General features: G+C 44.3%; 1 protein-coding gene across 3 annotated transcripts in view; it reads left to right on the top strand.

Moving 5' to 3' along the window:
• Window positions 1–22,152, top strand: part of PTBP1 (polypyrimidine tract binding protein 1) — a 47,403-nt gene extending 25,251 nt beyond the window's left edge. For all 3 annotated transcript variants that reach the window (XM_063914388.1, XM_063914387.1, XM_063914386.1), the window contains exons 4-15: window positions 5,708–5,880; window positions 6,094–6,240; window positions 6,632–6,799; window positions 7,273–7,383; window positions 7,597–7,768; window positions 14,797–14,868; window positions 15,690–15,820; window positions 17,344–17,377; window positions 17,873–17,965; window positions 18,553–18,769; window positions 19,432–19,509; window positions 19,594–22,152. In XM_063914388.1, the coding sequence (XP_063770458.1) occupies window positions 5,708–5,880; window positions 6,094–6,240; window positions 6,632–6,799; window positions 7,273–7,383; window positions 7,597–7,768; window positions 14,797–14,868; window positions 15,690–15,820; window positions 17,344–17,377; window positions 17,873–17,965; window positions 18,553–18,769; window positions 19,432–19,509; window positions 19,594–19,726 (1,529 nt within the window). In that variant the 3' untranslated portion in view covers window positions 19,727–22,152. The remainder of the gene's footprint in view (window positions 1–5,707; window positions 5,881–6,093; window positions 6,241–6,631; window positions 6,800–7,272; window positions 7,384–7,596; window positions 7,769–14,796; window positions 14,869–15,689; window positions 15,821–17,343; window positions 17,378–17,872; window positions 17,966–18,552; window positions 18,770–19,431; window positions 19,510–19,593) is intronic.
• The last annotated feature ends 1,140 nt before the right edge of the window (window positions 22,153–23,292 follow it).

The raw sequence follows: 23,292 nt of genomic DNA, 5'->3' as shown, positions 1-23,292 counted from the left end.
GTGGCTGGTATGAGTCTTACCCGGGATTCAAAATGCCTCCCTTATTGTGTATGCTCGTCCGGGCACAGTACCTAACTGGAGTCTGGAGGAGGGTCATAGGGGGAGGAGCCAGTGCACACCACCTGACCTAGTAAAGCTTTACTTTTTTGTGCCCTGTCTCCTGCGGAGCCGCTATTCCCCATGGTCCTTTCAGGAACCCCAGCATCCACTACGGACTCCGAGAAATAGAATTATCGGTAAGTAAATTCTTATTTTCTGCTAGGAGAGGCTTATGGACTCGGCAGTGGACAGGGGATGCAGATTCTAAAAGGCACATGGAAGTTTTGCCTTATAAGGGTGAGGAGTTATTCGGGGATGGTCTCAGACCTTGTTTCCACAGCAACAGCTGGGAAGTCAGCATTTTTGCCCCATGTCCCCTCACAGCCTAAGAAAGCGCCGTATTATATCAGGTACAGTCCTTTCGACCCCAGAAAAACAGGCGGGGAAAAGGCGGGTCCTTTCTGTCTAGAGGCAGAGGAAGGGGAAAAAAGCTGCACCACGCAGCAGGTTCCCAGGAACAAAAGTCCTCCCCCGCTTCTTCCAAATCCGCCGCATGACGGTGGGGCTCCACAGGCGGAGCCAGGTACGGTGGGGGCCGCCTCAAAAATTTCAGCGATCAGTGGGTTCGCTCACGGGTGGATCCCTGGATCCTTCAAGTAGTATCTCAGGGGTACAAGCTGGAATTCGAGGCGCCTCTCCCCCGCCGTTTCCTCAAATCGGCCTTACCGACAACTCCCTCGGGCAGGGAGGCTGTACTAGAGGCAATTCACAAGCTGTATTCCCAGCAGGTGATAGTCAAAGTACCCCTACTTCAACAAGGACGGGGTTACTATTCCACACTGTTTGTGGTACCGAAACCGGACGGTTCGGTGAGACCCATTTTAAATTTGAAATCCTTGAACACATACATAAAAAGATTCAAGTTCAAGATGGAATCGCTCAGGGCGGTTATTGCAAGCCTGGACGAGGGGGATTACATGGTATCCCTGGACATCAAGGATGCTTACCTGCATGTCCCAATTTACTTTCCTCACCAGGAGTACCTCAGATTTGTGGTACAGGATTGCCATTACCAATTCCAGACACTACCGTTTGGACTGTCCACGGCACCGAGGGTGTTTACCAAGGTAATGGCAGAAATGATACTCCTTCGAAAAAAGGGAGTTTTAATTATCCCGTACTTGGACGATCTCCTAATAAAGGCGAGGTCCAGGGAGCAGTTACTGGTCGGAGTAGCACTATCTCGGGAAGTGCTACAACAGCATGGCTGGATTCTAAACATTCCAAAGTCACAACTGGTTCCTTCCACACGCTTACTGTTCCTGGGGATGATTCTGGACACAGAACAGAAAAAAGTGTTTCTCCCGCAGGAGAAAGCCAAGGAGCTGTCATCTCTAGTCAGAGACCTCCTAAAACCAAAACGGGTATCGGTGCATCACTGCACACGAGTCCTGGGAAAAATGGTGGCTTCGTACGAAGCAATTCCATTCGGCAGGTTCCATGCAAGGACCTTCCAGTGGGACCTGTTGGACAAGTGGTCGGGATCGCATCTTCAGATGCATCAACTGATAACCCTGTCTCCAAGGACCAGGGTGTCTCTACTGTGGTGGCTGCAGAGTGCTCATCTTCTAGAGAGCCGCAGATTCGGCATACAGGACTGGGTCCTGGTGACCACGGATGCCAGCCTTCGGGGCTGGGGTGCAGTCACACAGGGAAGAAATTTCCAGGGACTTTGGTCAAGTCAGGAGTCGTCCCTACACATAAACATTCTGGAACGGAGGGCCATTTACAATGCCCTAAGTCAGGCAAGGCCCCTGCTTCAAAACCAGCCGGTTCTGATCCAATCAGACAACCTCACGGCAGTCGCCCATGTAAACCGACAGGGCGGCACAAGAAGCAGGGTGGCGATGGCAGAAGCCACAAGGATTCTCCGATGGGCGGAAAATCACGTAATAGCACTGTCAGCAGTGTTCATTCCGGGAGTGGACAACTGGGAAGCAGACTTCCTCAGCAGACACGACCTACACCTGGGAGAGTGGGGACTTCATCCAGAAGTCTTCCTACTGTTGGTAAACCGTTGGGAAAGGCCACAGGTGGACATGATGGCGTCCCGCCTCAACAAAAAGCTAAAGAGATATTGCGCCAGGTCAAGGGACCCTCAGGCGATAACTGTGGACGCTCTAGTGACACCGTGGGTGTTCCAGTCGGTTTATGTGTTCCCTCCTCTGCCTCTCATACCAAAGGTACTGAGAATAATAAGAAGGCGAGGAGTAAGAACGATACTCGTGGTTCCGGATTGGCCAAGAAGAGCTTGGTACCCGGAACTTCAAGAAATGTTATCAGAGGACCCATGGCCTCTACCGCTCAGACAGGATCTGCTACAGCAGGGGCCCTGTCTGTTCCAAGACTTACCGCAGCTGCGTTTGACGGCATGGCGGTTGAATTCCGGATCCTTAAGGAAAAGGGCATTCCGGAGGAAGTCATTCCTACGCCGATAAAAGCCAGGAAAGAAGTGACCGCAAACCATTATCACCGCATTTGGCGAAAATATGTTGCGTGGTGTGAGGCCAGGAAGGCCCCTACAGAGGAATTTCAGCTGGGTCGTTTTCTGCACTTCCTACAGTCAGGAGTGACTATGGGCCTAAAATTGGGTTCCATTAAGGTCCAGATTTCGGGTCTGTCGATTTTCTTCCAGAAAGAACTGGCTTCACTGCCTGAAGTTCAGACTTTTGTAAAGGGAGTGCTTCATATTCAGCCCCCTTTTGTGCCTCCTGTGGCACCTTGGGATCTCAATGTGGTGTTGAATTTCCTAAAATCACATTGGTTTGAACCACTTAAAACCGTGGATCTGAAATATCTCACGTGGAAAGTGGTCATGTTATTGGCCTTGGCTTCGGCCAGGCGTGTGTCAGAATTGGCGGCTTTGTCATGTAAAAGCCCTTATCTGATTTTCCATATGGATAGGGCAGAATTAAGGACTCGTCCCCAGTTTCTCCCTAAGGTGGTATCAGCTTTTCACTTGAACCAACCTATTGTGGTGCCTGCGGCTACTAGGGACTTGGAGGATTCCAAGTTACTGGACGTAGTCAGGGCCTTGAAAATTTATGTTTCCAGGACGGCTGGAGTCAGGAAAACTGACTCGCTTTTTATCCTGTATGCACCCAACAAAATAGGTGCTCCTGCGTCTAAGCAGACTATTGCTCGCTGGATTTGTAGCACAATTCAGCTGGCGCATTCTGCGGCTGGATTGCCGCATCCTAAATCAGTGAAAGCCCATTCCACGAGGAAGGTAGGCTCATCTTGGGCGGCTGCCCGAGGGGACTCAGCTTTACAACTTTGCCGAGCTGCAACTTGGTCAGGGGCAAACACGTTTGCTAAATTCTACAAATTTGATACCCTGGCTGAGGAGGACCTTGATTTCTCTCATTCGGTGCTGCAGAGTCATCCGCACTCTCCCGCCCGTTTGGGAGCTTTGGTGGAGTCCCCAGCATCCACTAGGACGTCAGAGAAAATAAGAATTTACTCACCGGTAATTCTATTTCTCGTAGTCCGTAGTGGATGCTGGGCGCCCATCCCAAGTGCGGATTGTCTGCAATACTTGTATATAGTTATTGCCTAACTAAAGGGTTATTGTGCCATCTGTTGAGAGGCTGTTATATTTCATACTGTTAACTGGGTTTAATATCACGAGTTATACGGTGTGGCTGGTATGAGTCTTACCCGGGATTCAAAATCCTTCCTTATTGTGTCAGCTCTTCCGGGCACAGTATCCTAACTGAGGTCTGGAGGAGGGGCATAGAGGTAGGAGCCAGTGCACACCAGGTAGTACCAAATCTTTCTTATAGTGTGCCCAGTCTCCTGCGGAGCCCGTCTATTCCCCATGGTCCTTACGGAGTCCCCAGCATCCACTACGGACTACGAGAAATAGAATTACCGGTGAGTAAATTCTTATTTTTAAAAAAATTTTATTTAACCATCTGCAATTCCATGTAATCTCAGTCTTTTGGTAGAGTAATTGTGTAACATTGACAGACTAGCAATGGCAGGGTTATCATCTAAAACCTCATGTTGCTGTATTGTAAAATTTGATTTACACCTGCCATAAGTAAAACAAAGGATTTCAGTGCTTTGAAGGGTGCTTGGTTTTTAAGAATGCTATTGGAGAAAAACGGTGCAGTGTAAAGATCAAATGCTAAGAAAGCTAATTGCTATGTCATTCTGTCTATATTGAAAGCATGTGATGTGTATCTTAAGGCCCATACACACTTTTGGTGTGTTGAGCTGCTTTCAGCTCAAAGCCGCTCAGTGTGTATGTACAAGCGGTGAGCGCTGATGCGCGCTCCCACTTCGCCAGTGGCTACCATTCATCTACTTGTATTATCAGTAGATTTACGGCGGGATGAGCGGCTTTCCATAGTGTTCTATGGCAAGCCGCTCAGCCCTGCTGACATCGCTGGGCAGGGGTGGAAAGCGCTCAGTGTGTATGCACTGAGCGCTTTTCAGCCCAGCGATGTCGGCTATCATCGCTGGGCAAAAACGCCCAGTGTGTATGCACCTTTAGATTACTGCAAAGTAATCTGTCTTCAACTTGTATCGGTCACTGAGGCAGCACCGCTGCCGTCATACATGGGGGAGAAGCGTTATCAGTGCATTGATACCATTTCTCCCCATAACAAAGGATCATACATTTATCCCTGTGTCCAATGGAGTAATTCAATTGAAATGTGTAAAAAGGTGTTTTTTTTTTTTTTTTTTTTTTTTTTTTTTGTGGAAAAGCAATGGGCACCAGTGTCGGGATAAACATGTGCCTAGCTCCCTCTGTAAAATGACAGGAGAGATGCAAATACAGGTGCACAAAAAACCCTTGAGTGACCCCTTAATAGCCTGATATTGACTACAAATTCATAATAAAATTTTTCTTAACGGTAACCAAACACTGCAATTAGTGAGTGGGCATTAATTGCAGTGTATGGCCACATCTGAGCAGCAATAATGGCTGTCGATGAGAATCTTCCCAACAGATACGATAATTACTGCTCAGAGCAGACAGTGGATGATTACTCATGTCAGGTGATTGGTCAGTCTGGTGGCACGTTTGATTTGTTTGGACAGCATAAGACTAGTCAAATAAAACTAATCTATAGCCCGTGCTAAAGAGGATGCAGGTACTGAGCTCTACATACCACTATAGCAGGCTACTTTTCTAGGCCAATATTTAATAGTGTATAATTGTTCACACATTTGGGACTTTTTTTTTTTTTTTTTTATGTCAACTCCTGCTTAGCAGTGCTTCTCAAATCCAGTCCTTGGGGCACTCTATCACTTCATGTTCTGCATATTTCCTTGCTGGACCACATGTATTCATTGAATGACACATCTTAAAAGATCCAGAGGTAGTCTGCATATTGTGTACTCTGTCCAAGCGTATCCTTAGGACTGGATTTTAGCATATCATGGCAACCTCATACTCAATATAAAATTGTTTACACATTCAAGTATCAGAATGCTTTATTCCAGGGAGTATTTGGTGAATTGCATAGGCATAGCTACAAGCAAAGTCTAAATGTAGAGTCCTATTCAACACCTGTTAAGTTAGGTGCAAAATCCTTATACAGGTTTCTGCCTTCTGCCAAATTTATGGAGTTTTAATAGTTCTGTTTATTTGCAGCAAATGGAAATGACAGTAAGAAATTTAAGGGAGACGGCAGATCTGTAGGTGTTGGCTCTAGAGTTATTCATGTTCGAAAACTACCAGGTGATGTTACAGAGGCTGAAGTGATTTCTCTTGGACTTCCATTTGGGAAGGTCACTAACCTTTTGATGTTGAAGGGCAAAAACCAGGTACAATGGCTTCTTTTACAATAACTACATGTCTGATTTATGCTACTGATACACTACAAACTCTGCTAAATAAGGGTTGCTGTATATACGTGCTGAATTAAAGAAGCATGCAGTTGTATAGCAGCTTTTTTCATGTATTTTGAGGAGAATAGCCATTTGTGACATGCTTTGTATGTAGTTCTAAATATTTTTTATTTTTATTTTTTTATATAGGCATTTCTAGAGATGAGTACAGAAGAGGCTGCTAATACCATGGTTAATTACTTTGCCACCGTCACACCAGTACTAAGGAGTCAGCCCATCTACATTCAGTTCTCAAATCACAAAGAGTTGAAGACTGATAACTCTCCTAACCAAGCGGTGAGAAGTGTATTCTTTCAAGAGGACAGGAGCAGATTGTAATGGGGTTGCTGGTAGAGGACAAGCATTCAGTTGTGAATAATTTGGTTAAAACAGGAGTTTATTATATTGAAGCTTAATTTTCCCTTGAAACAATCTGTGGTGGATGTTGTCTGCATTGTAGGTTGTTCGGCAGAGTCTAGTTTTCTTGCTGCCAAAGTAAATGTAGGATGTTCAGTGGGAGGTTGTGTGTGGTGTGTGTTTTTTATTTTATTTTTTTTTCTTCAAAAGGCAGAGCAAATTAGAATGGAGCTTGTAATCCATTACGTATTTGTACTGTGAATTCTGCTTTACTTTAATTTGGGGTATTTGTCGGAGACAACATTTTTCATTCCTTTCACTTTGTTTACAGAGGGCACAAGCAGCTTTGCAGGCTGTTAATTCGGTTCAATCTGGAAATTTTACACTATCTGCGGCTGCTGCAGTAGATGCTGCCATGTCCGCTTCAGGACAGAGCCCAGTCCTCAGGATAATTGTGGAAAACCTCTTCTACCCAGTTACTCTTGATGTCTTACAGCAGGTAAGAGAACAAATGTTTAGGTAGTTTGTCTCCCGATCTTGTCAAGCAAGTGGTCAGGCTTGGTCTCCTAGGGCGCTTGATGCCTAACAAACAAAATCCGCTTTAAATATGGCATAGCACACATAAAAGCATTCTCCAGAAGAGGGAAGAGATTCGGCAAAGATGAGTAGTGGGTGGTGGACTGTACTAAGCTTTCTACAGTGGCCACTTCAATATTGGCAGCTGAAAATTAGTTACAGCAGCAACAGTCGACATGAACGGCTACAATTGTTCGCTGCCTTATGTACCTGCTCGCTCCTTATATTGTAAACTTATTTGTACAGAACCACCTTTACCTTGCAGACTCACAAATATTGAAGGCAGGCATACAATCTGGGTTGGTGAATGTTATTGGTTTGGGCACTTAACTTTTTAGAATAGTTCTGTTTCAGTATTGCAGCTGTTAACTTTTTTTTTTTTTTTTTTTTTTATAGATTTTTTCAAAGTTTGGGACTGTGCTTAAAATAATTACCTTCACTAAAAACAATCAATTTCAGGCACTCTTGCAATATTCTGATCCCATGAGTGCCCAGCATGCCAAACTGGTAAGTATAGTTACTTTCTCATTACAAGAACTTGTTTTACAACTCTTTTAAAACCCACTAAAGTGTATTTACTAATGGTCCATTTTAATTGATTTAAAATCCATCTTTAAGTAAAAATGTAGTAAATATTTACCCCTTAGTCTTTGTTATCAAATTGATTCTCTGTGAGGGTGCATTGATGCAGTATTGACTTGTTTCTGCTTGAACTTTTAGTCTCTTGATGGCCAGAATATTTATAATGCTTGCTGTACACTCCGTATTGACTTCTCAAAGCTCACCAGCCTTAATGTAAAATACAACAATGACAAGAGTCGGGATTATACACGCCCTGACCTACCATCTGGAGATGGGCAGCCCTCACTGGATCAAACAATTGCTGCTTTTGGTGAGGATGCTTGCTTTTATGTATTTAATGGTATGTTGATGCTTTAGGATCGGCAACTTGCTGTTTTGTAGTTCAAAAACTGAGCCTCAACACAGGATTAACGAATGCACCTTAATTATGATACGTCATACATGGGTACCAGTATTGTGGTGGGTTGTGCCTCCCAACTGTCCTGATTTCAGTTGGCTGTCTGCACATTTTGTCCTGATTTGTGGGATGTATTTCACCCTGCTGCACATGCAGTGGATACAAGCTCAAAATTCATCCGGACATGACATAACATCCCACCAGAACCTGAGCAACACCCTTCCTCCATTCCTCGACCCCTCTCCTTCCCTCCTACCAACACTGACATCTTCCCTGTATCTGGAGAGAAAGTCATGGTCCTCATCCTGTCCTCTCTTCCCTCCACCTCCCCACTTGACCCTATTTCCTCCCACCTTGTCCACTTTCTCTCTTCTGCTTGTTCCCAACTTGCCCATCTAGTCAATCTCTCACGCTCACCAGGCACTGTCCCCTCTGCCTTCAAGCATGTGTTTTGTCTCCCCCCCCCCCCCCCCCCCCCCCCCCTTATTCTTAAAAAAAAAAAAAAAACTACCCTTGATCCAACCACCATCATCAACTACCGACCCATCACTTGCCTCCTTTTTGCCTCCAAACTCCTTGAGCGTTCTGTCTCTCCACTCATTGCTTGCCACTTTCCAGTCTGGTTTCAGTCATCTGTACTCCACTGAAAGTGTACTCAGTCTGCAAATGACCTTGAGCTAAATTCAAGGGCCACTATTGTCTGCTTTTTTCTCTGACGTCCTAGTGGATGCTGGGGACTCCGTAAGGACCATGGGGAATAGCGGCTCCGCAGGAGACTGGGCACAACTAAGAAAGATTTAGGACTACCTGGTGTGCACTGGCTCCTCCCTCTATGCCCCTCCTCCAGACCTCAGTTAGAATTTTGTGGCCGGCCGAGCTGGTTGCACACTAGGGGCTCTCCTGAGCTCTTAGAAAGAAAGTATATTTAGGTTTTTTGTTTTCAGTGAGATCTGCTGGCAACAGACTCGCTGCTTCGAGGGACTGAGGGGAGAAGAAGCGAACCTACCTGCTTGCAGCTAGCTTGGGCTTCTTAGGCTACTGGACACCATTAGCTCCAGAGGGATCGAACACAGGCCCAGCCTCTGTCGTCCGGTCCCGGAGCCCCGCCGCCGACCCCCTTGCAGAGCCAGAAGCAAGGAGAACGTCCAGAAAATCGGCGGCTGAAGACTCCGGTCTTCATTAAGGTAGCGCACAGCACTGCAGCTGTGCGCCATTGCTCCCCATGTACACCTCACACTCTGGTCACTGATGGGTGCAGGGCGCTGGGGGGGGCGCCCTGGGCTGCAATATAAATACCTTAGTTTGGCAAATAAACACATAATATAGTCAGGAAGACTATATGTGTAAAATCCCCTGCCAAATATATCATGAAAAAAGCGGGAGAAGTCCACCGTGAAGGGGGCGGGGCTATCTCCCTCAGCACACTGGCGCCATTTCCTCTCACAGCTCCGCTGGAAGGACGCTCCCCAGGCTCTCCCCTGCAGTTTCCAGGCTCAATAGGGTAAAAAAAGAGAGGGGGGGGCACTAAATTTAGGCGCAAAATTGTGTATTATAGCAGCTATAGGGGAAAAATCACTGTGTAGTGTGTATCCCTGTATTATATAGCGCTCTGGTGTGTGCTGGCATACTCTGTCTCCCCAAAGGACTTTGTGGGGTCCTGTCCTCAGTCAGAGCATTCCCTGTGTGTGTGGTGTGTCGGTACGGCTGTGTCGACATGTTTGATGAGGAGGCTTATGTGGAGGCGGAGCAGGTGCCGATAAATGTGATGTCACCCCCTGCGGGGTCGACACCTGAATGGATGGACATGTGGAAGGAATTACGCGACAGTGTCAACTCCTTACATAAAAGGTTTGACGACATAGCAGATGTGGGACAGCCGGCTGCTCAGCCCGTGCCTGCCCAGGCGTCTCAAAAGCCATCAGGGGCTCTAAAACGCCCACTACCTCAGATGGCAGACACATATGTCGACACGGATACCGACTCCAGTGTCGACGACGATGAGACTAGTGTACATTCCAATAGAGCCATTCGTTATATGATTACGGCAATGAAAAATGTGTTGCACATTTCTGATATTACCCCAGGTACCACAAAAAAGGGTATTCTGTTTGGGGAGAAAAAGCTACCAGTGGTGTTTCCCCCATCTGATGAATTAAATTAAGTGTGTGAAGAAGCGTGGGCTTCCCCCGATAAGAAACTGGTAATTTCTAAAAAGTTACTAATGGCGTACCCTTTCCCGCCAGAGGACAGGTCACGTTGGGAGACATCCCCTAGGGTGGATAAAGCGCTCACACGTCTGTCTAAAAAGGTGGCACTACCGTGTCCGGACACCGCCGCCCTAAAGGAACCTGCGGATAGAAAGCAGGAGGCTATCCTGAAGTCTGTATATACACACTCAGGAATTATACGGATACCGGCTATTGCTTCAGCATGGATGTGCAGTGCTGCAGCTGCGTGGTCAGATTCCCTGTCGGAAAACATTGATACCCTAGATAGGGACACTATCTTGCTAACCGTAGAGCATATTAAAGACTCTGTCTTATACATGAGTGATGCACAGAGGGATATTTGCCGGCTGGCATCTAAAATAAACGCAATGTCCATTTCTGCCAGGAGAGGATTGTGGACTCTGCAGTGGACAGGAGATGCAGATTCTAAAAGGCACATGGAAGTTTTGCCTTACAAGGGTGAGGAGTTGTTTGGGGATGGTCTCTCGGACCTCGTTTCCACAGCGACAGCTGGGAAGTCAGCATTTTTACCCCATGTTCCCTCACAGCCAAAGAAAGCACCGTATTATCAGGTACAGTCCTTTCGGCCCCAGAAAGGCAAGCGGGTTAGAGGCGTGTCCTTTCTGCCCAGAGGTAGAGGGAAAAAGCTGCAACATACAGCCAGTTCCCAGGAACAAAAGTCCTCCCCCGCTTCCTCCAAGTCCACCGCATGACGCTGGGGCTCCACAGGCGGAGCCAGGTACGGTGGGGGCCCGTCAAGAACTTCAGCGACCAGTGGGATCGTTCACGGGTGGATCCCTGGATTCTACAAGTAGTATCTCAGGGGTACAAGCTGGAATTCGAGACGTCTCCCCCTCGCCGTTTCCTCAAGTCTGCCTTGCCGACAGCTCCCCCGGACAGGGAGGCAGTGCTGGAGGAGATTCACAAGCTGTTTTCTCAGCAGGTGATAATCAAGGTACCCCTCCAACAAGGACGGGGTTACTATTCCACAATGTTTGTGGTACCGAAACCGGACGGTTCGGTGAGACCCATTTTAAATTTAAAATCCTTGAACGCTTATATAAGAAGGTTCAAGATGGAATCACTCAGGGCGGTGATTGCAAGCCTGGACGAGGGGGATTACATGGTATCCCTGGACATCAAGGATGCTTACCTGCATGTCCCCATTTACCCTCCTCACCAGGAGTACCTCAGATTTGTGGTACAGGACTGTCATTACCAATTCCAGACGTTGCCGTTTGGTCTGTCAATGGCACCGAGGGTATTTACCAAGGTAATGGCCGAAATGATGATACACCTTCGAAAAAAGGGAGTTTTAATTATCCCGTACATGGACGATCTCCTTATAAAGGCGAGGTCCAGGGAACAGTTGTTGATCGGAGTAGCACTTGCTCGGGAAGTGCTACAACAGCACGGCTGGATCCTGAATTTTCCAAAGTCGCAGCTGGTTCCTACAACGCGTCTACTGTTCCTGGGGATGGTTCTGGACACGGAACAGAAAAAATTGTTTCTCCCAGAGGAGAAGGCCAAGGAGTTGTCATCTCTAGTAAGAGACCTCCTAAAACCAAAACAGGTGTCTGTGCACCATTGCACGTGAGTCCTGGGAAAGATGGTGGCTTCTTACGAAGCAATTCCTTTCGGAAGGTTCCATGCAAGGATCTTTCAGTGGGATCTGTTGGACAAGTGGTCCGGATCGCATCTTCAGATGCATCGGCTGATAACCCTGTCTCCCAGGACCAGGGTGTCGCTGTTGTGGTGGCTGCAGAGTGCTCATCTTCTAGAGGGCCGCAGATTCGGCATACAGGACTGGGTCCTGGTGACCACGGATGCCAGCCTTCGAGGTTGGGGGGCAGTCACACAGGGAAGAAACTTCCAAGGACTATGTACAAGTCAGGAGACTTCCCTACACATAAATATTCTGGAACTAAGGGCCATTTACAATGCCCTAAGTCAGGCAAGACCCCTGCTTCAATACCAGCCGGTGCTGATCCAGTCAGACAACATCACGGCGGTCGCCCATGTAAACCGACAGGGCGGCACAAGAAGCAGGATGGCGATGGCAGAAGCCACAAGGATTCTCCGATGGGCGGAAAATCACGTGATAGCACTGTCAGCAGTGTTCATTCCGGGAGTGGACGACTGGGAAGCAGACTTCCTCAGCAGGCACGACCTCCACCCGGGAGAGTGGGGACTTCATCCAGAAGTCTTCAGGCTGATTGTAAATCGCTGGGAACGGCCACAGGTGGACATGATGGCGTCCCGCCTCAACAAAAAGCTAAAAAAAATATTGCGCCAGGTCAAGGGACCCTCAGGCGATAGCTGTGGACGCTCTAGTGACACCGTGGGTGTACCAGTCGGTTTATGTGTTCCCTCTGCCTCTCATACCCAAGGTACTGAGAATAATGAGAGGAGTAAGAACTATACTTGTGGTTCCAGATTGGCCAAGAAGAGCTTGGTACCCAGAACTTCAAGAAATGATCTCAGAGGACCCATGGCCTCTGCCGCTCAGACAGGACCTGCTGCTACAGGGACCCTGTCTGTTCCAAGACTTACCGCGGCTGCGTTTGACGGCATGGCGGTTGAACGCCGGATCCTGAAGGAAAAGGGCATTCCGGAGGAAGTCATCCCTACGCTGATTAAAGCTAGGAAGGAGGTGACCGCAAACCATTATCACCGCATATGGCGAAAATATGTTGCGTGGTGTGAGGCCAGAAGGGCCCCAACGGAGGAATTTCAACTGGGTCGATTTCTGCACTTCATACAGTCAGGGGTGACTATGGGCCTAAAATTGGGTTCCATTAAGGTCCAGATTTTGGCTCTGTCGATTTTCTTCCAAAAAGAACTGGCTTCACTGCCTGAAGTTCAGACGTTTGTTAAAGGAGTGCTGCATATTCATCCCCCTTTTGTGCCTCCAGTGGCACCTTGGGTTCTCAACGTGGTGTTGAATTTCTTTAAGTCACATTGGTTTGAGCCACTTAAAACCGTGGAACTAAAATATCTCACATGGAAAGTGGTCATGCTGTTGGCTTCGGCCAGGCGTGTGTCAGAATTGGCGGCTTTGTCATGTAAAAGCCCTTATCTGATTTTCCATATGGATAGGGCGGAATTGAGGACTCGTCCCCAATTTCTTCCTAAGGTGGTATCAGCTTTTCATTTGAACCAACCTATTGTGGTGCCTGCGGCTACTAAGGGCTTGGAGGATTCCAAGTTGCTGGACGTAGTCAGAGCCCTGAAAATCTGTTTCCAGGACGGCTGAAGTCAGGAAAACTGACTCTCTATTTATCCTGTATGCGGCCAACAAGCTGGTTGCTCCTGCTTCAAAGCAGTCTATTGCTCGCTGGATCTGTAGTACGATTCAGCTTGCACATTCTGCGGCTGGACTGCCGCATCCTAAATCTGTAAAAGCCCATTCCACGAGGAAAGTGGGCTCTTCTTGGGCGGCTGCCCGAGGGGTCTCGGCTTTACAACTTTGCCGAGCTGCTACTTGGTCGGGTTCAAACAGCTTTGGTATAATCCCCATGGTCCTTACGGAGTCCCCAGCATCCACTAGGACGTCAGAGAAAACAAGAATTTACTCACCGGTAATTCTATTTCTCGTAGTCCGTAGTGGATGCTGGGCGCCCATCCCAAGTGCGGATTGTCTGCAATACTTGTATATAGTTATTGCCTAACTAAAGGGTTATTGTTTGGAGCCATCTGTTTGAGGGGCTCAGTTGTTCATACTGTTCACTGGGTATAGTATCACGAGTTATACGGTGTGGCTGGTATGAGTCTTACCCGGGATTCCAAAATCCTTTCCTTGTAGTGTCAGCTCTTGCGCGCACAGTTTCCTAACTGAGGTCTGGAGGAGGGGCATAGAGGGAGGAGCCAGTGCACACCAGGTAGTCCTAAATCTTTCTTAGTTGTGCCCAGTCTCCTGCGGAGCCGCTATTCCCCATGGTCCTTACGGAGTCCCCAGCATCCACTACGGACTACGAGAAATAGAATTACCGGTGAGTAAATTCTTATTTTTTCTTCCCTTGATCTCTGTGCTGCTTTTGACACTGTGGACCACCCTCTCCTCCCGCAAGTCATTTACTCCCTTGGTCTGCATGGAACTGCGCTCTCCTGGTTGTTGCCCTACCTTTTCTGACCGTTCCTTCCCACTTCATCAAACCCAGCCAACTTTCATCCTAACCCTCTGGTCTGTGCTCACTTTCTACCCCTTGTGTCACCCCGGTTTGGCAGCCCTTCACCTTTTGATTGTAAGCTTGCAAGAGCAGGAACGACTTTGCTAGCACCTAAACCCTGGTTTCCATACCTGTCTTATATTGTCTTGAACTGTAAGTGCTGTTTTCTTGTTTGCTAACTTGATGTACTGTGTAATGGATGCTGCGGATCCCTTGTGGCGCCATATAAATAAAGTATGATAAATTGGGGATCGTAGGTATAAAACTTCACTACTGAAGGAGTCTGACCATTGAGACAATCATGCACCCAGTGTACATCAGCCTTGTCCCAAATCACTACCTCCTGAAGTTGGGAGTTTTGGGAGTTATTTATCATGGGCACTTTAATAAACACTGTCTTGCACCCAATAACTTAAACTGTATGGCCAGAATCATATGGTGTAGAAGAAACCTTCCATCTGACATAATTAGTAATGAAAGTTCTGAGCATTGTATGTATTTCATTACCTCCCAAATGTATTTCTTTTTTTAATCTTGCTTTCAGGAGCACCAGGACTGATATCTGCCAATCCTTATGCTAGTGCTGGCTTTCCACAAGCCTTTGCTATTCAACAAGGTATGGTATATGTTTAATGGTTTCTTGTTTTACTGTAATACTCGAGTCAATCCAGTTGCAGGCAGTATTCGCACCCCTGTGAGTTAGTGCAGCAACGGCCACGCTTTATAGCAGCTGCATACAAAATTGTGCAAGTTCAGGGTGAGATCGGACTGCGACATGTGGCGCTGTTTGTATTTCTACACCGCTGCAACGACAATTCGCACCCTCTGCCCATAACTGGATTGACCCCCCTCAGACTGTTAAGCTATCAGTGCTTGTAATGAATAAAGGTCCTAGCATATTCTGTTAAGGGCCCCATGCACTAGACCAGGCCTGGCCAACCTGTGGCTCTCCAGCTGTTGTAAAACTACAAGTCCCATCATGCTTTGCTACAGTTTTGCTATTAGGGAAGGCTAAAACTGTGGCAGGGCATGCTGGGATGTGTAGTTTCACAACATCTGGAGAGCCACAGGTTGGCCAGGCCTGCACTAGACCAATGCCCGATTTTTCCATCCCGATTTCGACCTTTCGGGTCTATAAATCGGATGGAAAGTGGCAAATCGGATATTACATCTGATGCGAGGTCCCGTGAGCATCAGATCGAAGTCGTTAGTGAGTGCTGCATTCGTGATTTATCGGTTCCCACCGGCATGGCTGGGATCGCATAAGATACATTGTATGAAAATGACAGCATACGATGTATCCTATGCGATCCTGCCGCCTGGTTCAAGGGAAATCGTATACGACATGAGGGTCCGACATGTTGCTGTAGTGTGTATGGGGCCATTTGATCTCAATGCAGTGCATTCATATAATTTTTTTCTCCCCCCTCACCTTAGGCGTCCATGGAACACTTACGCCTCTTACACTTCCAAGTGCTGCTGCAGCAGCTGCTGCTAGCAGGTTTGGTATTCATGGTCTTGGAATCCCTGGGAATGCTGTTCTGCTTGTCAGCAACCTTAACCCAGAGGTTAGTTTTTTGACTTAAACCATGCAAAAGTCTTAGTTGTCAAAGTGAAGGAATTAGCTGCCATTCCTCAACCAGTTTACTGATGTAAAGTTTAAAAATGCCTCGCTGTATTTGGTCACTCTGCGTCCCCCATCATATTATCATACTGGTGTTAGAATAGCTCTACCTTTTGATATAAATTATGATGGGTTGGATGCTATTAAATTAAGATTATAAAAAATATGCCCTTATTTATCAATGAGTGATACATTTCACAGAGTGATAAACTGAACCAGCCAATCCGCTCCTAACTGTAATTTTTTTCAAACCATCTGTAACATGGCAGGTACGAGCTGATTGGCTGGTGCTATTTATCACTTATAGTGAAAGTTATCACTCATTGATAAATAAGATCATATATTTATACAACTGAAGCAATAGATTAAACGGGGATAGTTTTGAGATTGTGTTTTGTATTAACCATTCAAATGTACTTGAAAGCTGACAGATGCAGTCATCCTGTTGGCCTTTGATGTGCATGAGAGCAGATATTGTGCTCTGGTTTTGTAATTACAAATGATCGGCTTTAAAACCAGAGGCGGACTCTCGATCACTCCCCTCTTTGGGACTAAACTAACAACTTTTCCTAATTTATTCACTTTTTATAGTTGCCTATTATCTTGAAATTGGTGGAGACAATATCCTAGAACAGATTTTGTCTAATACTGGAACGCAAATTGCCAGGCTGTTACCTTATGCTTGGTGTATTGCCTCGTTCTGTTAAACTTACCTTATTAAGGTTTTAGGAAATTGCTCATTACTGATTATTGCAACATCACAATTTTATTGAAATCACTACAGATCTGTAATATAATTTAATCCTTAACCTACTAAATTTAAGTTGGCAAAGTGATTTAAATTTAGTTGCAATTACGTGCATATTAACATTAGCCTGCTCTAAGAATTAGCATGCTAATATAAATGGAGCCATTTAATGGCTATAAAGAGCTATTCTATTCTCAATTCCCTTGAACCTGTGGATATTGTCTCATTTAGAAATCTTCATATTTTTGTTTCTTTTCAGTATCTTTCCCACCAGATTAAACCTTAGTAACTGCCATTAAACATTTAATCTAGTATACTTTTAATCTTATGAACCTGTTTCTTTATATATTTACTGACCTGTGTTTTTGCTACTTTTTTTCTTTTCCTCCCATCCCCTTTTTGTTTTTATACCTTGATCCGGAATTTCTTTGCCAACTGACTGCACGGCATCTTCTGCTTCCTGTTGTGCTTGAAACAAAAAACAAAACATAAACTATCCCTTCCAAAAAAAATAAATAAAAAAAAAATCCCAAATTCCCTGCCTTCCGGATCCAACCTATCCTTCAAATATTAACCATCTTGAATATCATCCGTCAACTGCTCCTACCACTCCTCCGGTGACACCTTCCTCGTGGACCATTTCTGCAAGCTGTGCTCTTCCCTCGGCTCCTTTTCTCTACCCCTGTCCCTCCGCTGCCTTGCTCTGCTGTTCTCTAAAGAGAGTTACACCCCAATGCCTCTTTATTCTTTTCGGTATGTTTCGCACTTTATTACTATTTTTCATTTTTGGTTTATTTTGTTTTCATTTGGGTGGAACCTGCATGCGTTTACTTGTTGGGTGGGTGGTGTGTGTGTGTGTGTGTGTGTTTTTTTTTTTAGGTGCAGTTTTAAAAGTTTAACTTTGAAGACCTATAGAAGATTTTGGCAAATGACTGATGTAAAACTGCACCTTTTAAGTACAGTGGCATACAGAGTTGGGCAATTAATCAATGGAGGGTGGTGGGATGATAAACATTCAGAGTGGAAGGGAATATTGTGAATGTCACTGATACTAAGCTGGTGTAAACGGAATTTGTTTAAATGAAACTATTTTTCCCTCATGTAAGTGTATCTATGTAGTGATTTGAGCAATAGGCCTGTGTTAACATTTGTAACTTGGCATGTCTGTGTTGCAAACACTTCTGGGGATTTGTTCTTTGTTATTTTTGTTATGACTAGCTTATCAGATAGCATTTTCTTTTTTCCAAGGTGTATATGGTGATGCACACAGAGTGAAGATTCTCTTTAACAAGAAGGAGAATGCTCTTATTCAAATGGCTGATGGAAACCAAGCTCAGCTAGGTAAACATTAATCTAGCAGCTGCATGCTGTTGTGCGAAACTAACGGTCGGTGCATTCAAAGTGATTAAATTTTTCTGACGCCCTCAGTAGTGTTGCGCACGAATGGAAGCTAATCGTTGCTGCCGGTGTAATGACATGACTTCTGCACTGCTGTATGCGGCTAAATCCGGTCTCTTTAGATGTGACCAGCATGAAACTTTGCTTCTTATCCAATGTCTAAACATTTAAAAATCAGCAGAGCAAAAACAATTTAATCGCCATCTTCAAGTTTAAGTATTCATGTTGTAGTTTAAAGTTTCTGTAATTGTGAAACATTAACTGTGGGTCCCATTTTTCACATGTCCAACCATTAGAGCGCTGCACCAAGCTTACATTTTGTTCCGCACTGGTTACATTGCACACAATGAACATTCGTCCAGAGAGGACCCTGAAAAAGTTGGTCCCTATTAAGCAGGGGTGGAAGTATATGGTTGTGTATTACAAAATAGACTTGTCAGTGTCGTTTTTTTTGTTCTCTAAGAGGAAGCAAGATTTTAAAATACAAATACAAATGAAAATATGAAATGCAATACAATGTTCTTATACAGCTATGAGCCACTTAAATGGACAGAGACTCCATGGAAAACCTCTTCGTATCACCGTATCAAAGCACCAATCTGTACAGCTACCCAGAGAGGGACAGGAGGATCAAGGCTTGACAAAGGACTTCACCAATTCTCCTCTACACCGCTTCAAGAAACCAGGCTCCAAGAACTTCCAGAACATTTTCCCTCCCTCAGCAACACTTCACCTCTCCAACATTCCGTAAGATACTTGCTCGGGGAAAAATTAGCTTTCCCAATTTCTAGTCCTTTGCCAAAGTTGGTTAACCAAAAATAAGCTCTTGTACTAAGGGTGCTCCTAGTTATCTTAGAACTTAGATTCTGTATCACTGCTCGGATAGCTATACCAATAAAATAGACTGGCGTTAAATCCCAGTGGAACACTCCAATTAATGTGTGCTCAAACAATGTGGGGCAGAGGTAGCTTGTGTAGCCCATCTGTGCAATTACAGTAGTTATTCTTGCATTCACCTCTATAGGCTACAAAGCTTTTTGCAGGTGCCTGTGGGAAGTTGAATCAGTCCTTCAGTGTATAGTCTGCCAGTAATGTTTTCAGAGTATTCATTTGAGTTATAAGGGTATATTCCATTATCCCTGTTTTTCGGTTTGCCGAATAATCCGTAAATGGTTATTCATTTTTGGCCACTTTTCAGACAATGTGGATTCAATTTGTTAACCTGGCGAATCTGCATCCGCAGAAAATGGTCAAACAGCTGCGTTTTCGACAGACACATGGATCAGAGAGTTGTTCGCAGATCCACGCGTTTACCGACATTGATTTTTTTTTTTTCCCCGACGTGTCAAAATTCTGCACTAATGGAATACCCCCATAACTTAACCTTTTTAATATGCTCTCTTCCTTAGACCATCTGTGAGTGAAGAGGATCTAAAGCTGCTGTTTGCGCATGAAGGCTGTACCGTGAAAGGCTTTAAATTCTTCCAGTAAGTGTTAACATGATGCTTCTAAAGTTGAAGTACTAAAACGAACACATTTTAAGATATATAATTTTTTTTATTTTTTTTCAGGAAAGACCGAAAAATGGCTCTTATTCAGATGGGCTCTGTTGATGAGGCAATAGAATCCCTTATAGAACTTCACAACCATGACATGGGAGAGAATCATCATCTGCGGGTCTCGTTTTCAAAGTCTACTATCTAATTCAGGATTTGAAGAAAAGTAAAGGACTTTAATCCCTTATAGGGTACCTAAGTCTTATGGGCTCACTTACATCATTCCAGATAAAAGCCACTTTACAGAGAAGATGCAGCACTCAAGTGTCCTTGCATTCCAGATTTTATTTTTTAATTTTTTTTTTTACCAAACTTCCATTGGTAGCAATGTTTCTATGGGATAGTTGCATTGATGTTTTCACAATGCCCTTAAATGAACTCCATACTTAATGCTCAATCTCTGTAGCAATGTCATGCTTTAGGACCAAATCTTGGATTTTAAAAGGACAGCTATAAATCTAGCAGGATCACTAGATTAATGTACAAAAGGTATTGCACAGGTGACTTGAGGGAATATCCAGAGCAATTAGGTGTTTTCCTCCTGTCACACCACATGCTGGTTTTTGCTATGTGCCTTAACCTGATGCAAACTCCTGATAATTTGCCATGATAAAGGGGACTTGGATTTTAAATACCCACTGTGATGAGGTTAGACCTGGCTTTAGAATATTGCTATAAAATACAGCATTCCTTTGATCATTCCTGTACAATGTCAGACCATATATATATAACTTTGCAAATATTAGCACCTCAGTTTTATATGCTTGCTTTTGCTTTATGTATTTAGTTTGACCTTGCTTCAAACGTGCAGGCATTGGATCCTGTTCCAGGGGATGTGTTAAAAGCAAAATTTTCTGCTTGCTCTTTGTCCAGACATAACATAACATGTAAATACATTAAACTCACTGCATTCATTACCATAATGCATAAATATCCTTTGCAATGGTTTAAACCCTGATCATGCTTCAGGTTAATATATCAAATAGAAGGACCAAAACAATTGTTTGTCTTTACATCCATCATAAAATGAGGCACGTATTGGAGTGACATGGCATTAATGCAGTGCCTGCATTAAAACAGGATTTCCAGCTGGAAATCGTGTACCCTCTGGGATACCTGTACCCAGCTGTTAATCACAGGCGTATTTACATGAATCTAACGATTAAGGGCAGCCATGACCTTTTGTTTAGACCCAGATGTGGTGCTCATGATTTGCACCTTATCAGACATGTAAATTTGTCAGCAGAAACTTCTAAAGTGCCTTTGCTTTGTCACCTCTCACTTGCGTGAGCAAATTCTTGAATAGGGCATTCAAACCCTGCTTCCTTGAGCTGGTGCGTTTTGTTTGAAATGCAGACAATCATCTGTTCAAAAGTATTAACTTGTATCTGGCCACTGCATGGTAGTCTCTCCTGCTGTCCTCTAATTTATGTGATGGACTCAAAATTTACATTCATGTGCCTGATATGGCTGGAACTCATGAGATTGTCATACACTGCATCTGTTAAGTCCCAGGTTACAGTGTCTAGCAAGTGCCTTTTTGTCATTCCAAAGCATGGCCTTGCCCACTGCTTTACTATTATAAGGGATTACTACGTTCAGCAACTTGTTACAAATAGCCAACCAGTGATATTCTAGTTTGAGTACTCCTGTTCAGTGCCTTATCACTTGGCCTTTGCTGAGGGCTCCCTGTAGGCAGCATGACATTGCTGTGGATAGTCTTAATAAGACATTGTGCTGTTCTGTGGTAGAGCAGTGTGGTATAGACATGCCAATTTCCAAATAATATAACCGTATAAAAACCTTAAATTCTGATAAGTCAGAGCTTGATATACTAAAGGCTCATGTTGAATGATCTGTTTGGACTTGACCCTGAAGATGTATTGAATTTGGGTATTTTGTACCTCATTAACGCGAGCATCTAAAATCTTGGGTTTTTGCGTGTGAATGCATTAACCCAGGATTTAGGTAGGTCTGAATGCAAATGACCTGGGGCTTAGTCATGGGTCTGCAACCCTTCTCCTGACCAAGGTCCTGAAACAGACCTGGGTATTTGTTGGAGTACTAGACCTGACAAATTCCTGGGTCATGTGTGAAAACGGCATTAGTATATCATAACCTTACGCTGGTATAGCAATGGAATGTCTCAAAGAAATAACTGGGTCTGCCACCAGTTGCACAGTGTAATTCAGTCTAAAGCTTCATGATGTAACTGGCAATGATTCTGATAAACCTCCCAGTATACTGTGCATTTCACCCTGTATACATTAACTGTAAATATCTAGCTTTTTGTATACCTATTCAAGTGCAAAAGCTGTAAAACAATATAATTTTTTTTTTTGTAGTGGTAAATTGTATATTTCGATAACCTTTTCTGAAAGATTTCAGTATTGTGGGATGCAAAGATGACAGCTTAAGAAATCCATTACCTCTAATCAAACGTTTGTATGAAAGACAAATTAAAACTATTTTATACAAAACATTTATACTTTTCAGTAGGTGTTTGTTCAAAATTGTAGTAATCAGTTTCCTGCCAGTATGTGTATGGGCTTATAATAAACTTCTTTATTCTTAGCTTCTGTTTTTTTCCTCTCTGATTTTATTCTCAAGCTTGCTATTACACAACTCTTCAATTCCTACTTTGTTTTCCACTTCAATTTCCGGATTACTTTTTTAAATGTTTAATGGCATAATTTATTGTGTATTATAGAAGTATTTAGTGTTTATGTAAACCTATATGAAATGCTTACTTATACATGGTCCCTGTTTTTCAAGCTACTTTGAGCTTGGCATTTGGGTGTTAAAGATAACTTTATCATAATATAGCTATTAAACAACCATGTGTTCAAAAATAAAGTTTCTGCAGCAGGGTACACTGGTATTCCACAGGGAATAACATCAGGGTGTAGAGTTGGATCTTGATCCGAGGCACCAACAGGCTAAAAGCTTTGACGGTTTCCAGGATGCATAGTGCTGCCTCCTCTATATCCCCGCCTCCAGGCACTGGAGCTCAGTTTGTAAGTTGATGCCTGCAGTGCAGACAACAAGGAGGGCTGTGCTAGACAGCCCTGATAAAAGCTTTTCTTTTTCATCCACTAGGGGTCACTGGAGTACTCTTGGGATATGGACGGCTACAGCAAGAACAGGGCACTGAATATTTAGAACTCTCCTCCATATCCCAGAGTACCTCAGTTTTTTTCTGTGCTCATAGTAGCAACAAGGCTTGTGAAGTTATCCACACTACTTTGCATGGGTTATTAGAGAGGCTATTAAGCCTTTTTTAACAGGATAAGCACTGATTATATCTGATTGGAAATTATAATCTGCACTTTGTTTTATACTGTAGCATGGGGGGGCCATTTTAACCATGCTGTTTCTTCCTGTTGTGATTCCAGACGTTCCTGTACTACATCTCTACTCCACAGAAGGCGCTGGGGTGTTAGTGGGAATTTGGGATCAGATTTCATATAGACTGGCGTGCACTGCACTTGGCCGGATAGATAGATGGATATATATTGCTATCTAACACTAAAATAACACATCCTAGATCTGATTGAATGAAATATTCTTATTAAATACTTTGTTCTTTACATAATTTGTGATTTTGTTGTCAGCACATTCAACTATCAATGGAAATCAAATTTATTAACCCATGGAGGTCTGTATTTGGAGTCACCCTCAATATTAAAGTGGAAAAACACACTACAGGCTGAT

The sequence above is a fragment of the Pseudophryne corroboree genome, chromosome 1 (genome assembly GCF_028390025.1).
Source record: "Pseudophryne corroboree isolate aPseCor3 chromosome 1, aPseCor3.hap2, whole genome shotgun sequence".
Lineage (NCBI taxonomy): Eukaryota > Metazoa > Chordata > Amphibia > Anura > Myobatrachidae > Pseudophryne > Pseudophryne corroboree.
This window is presented reverse-complemented; position numbering and strand designations above follow the sequence as displayed.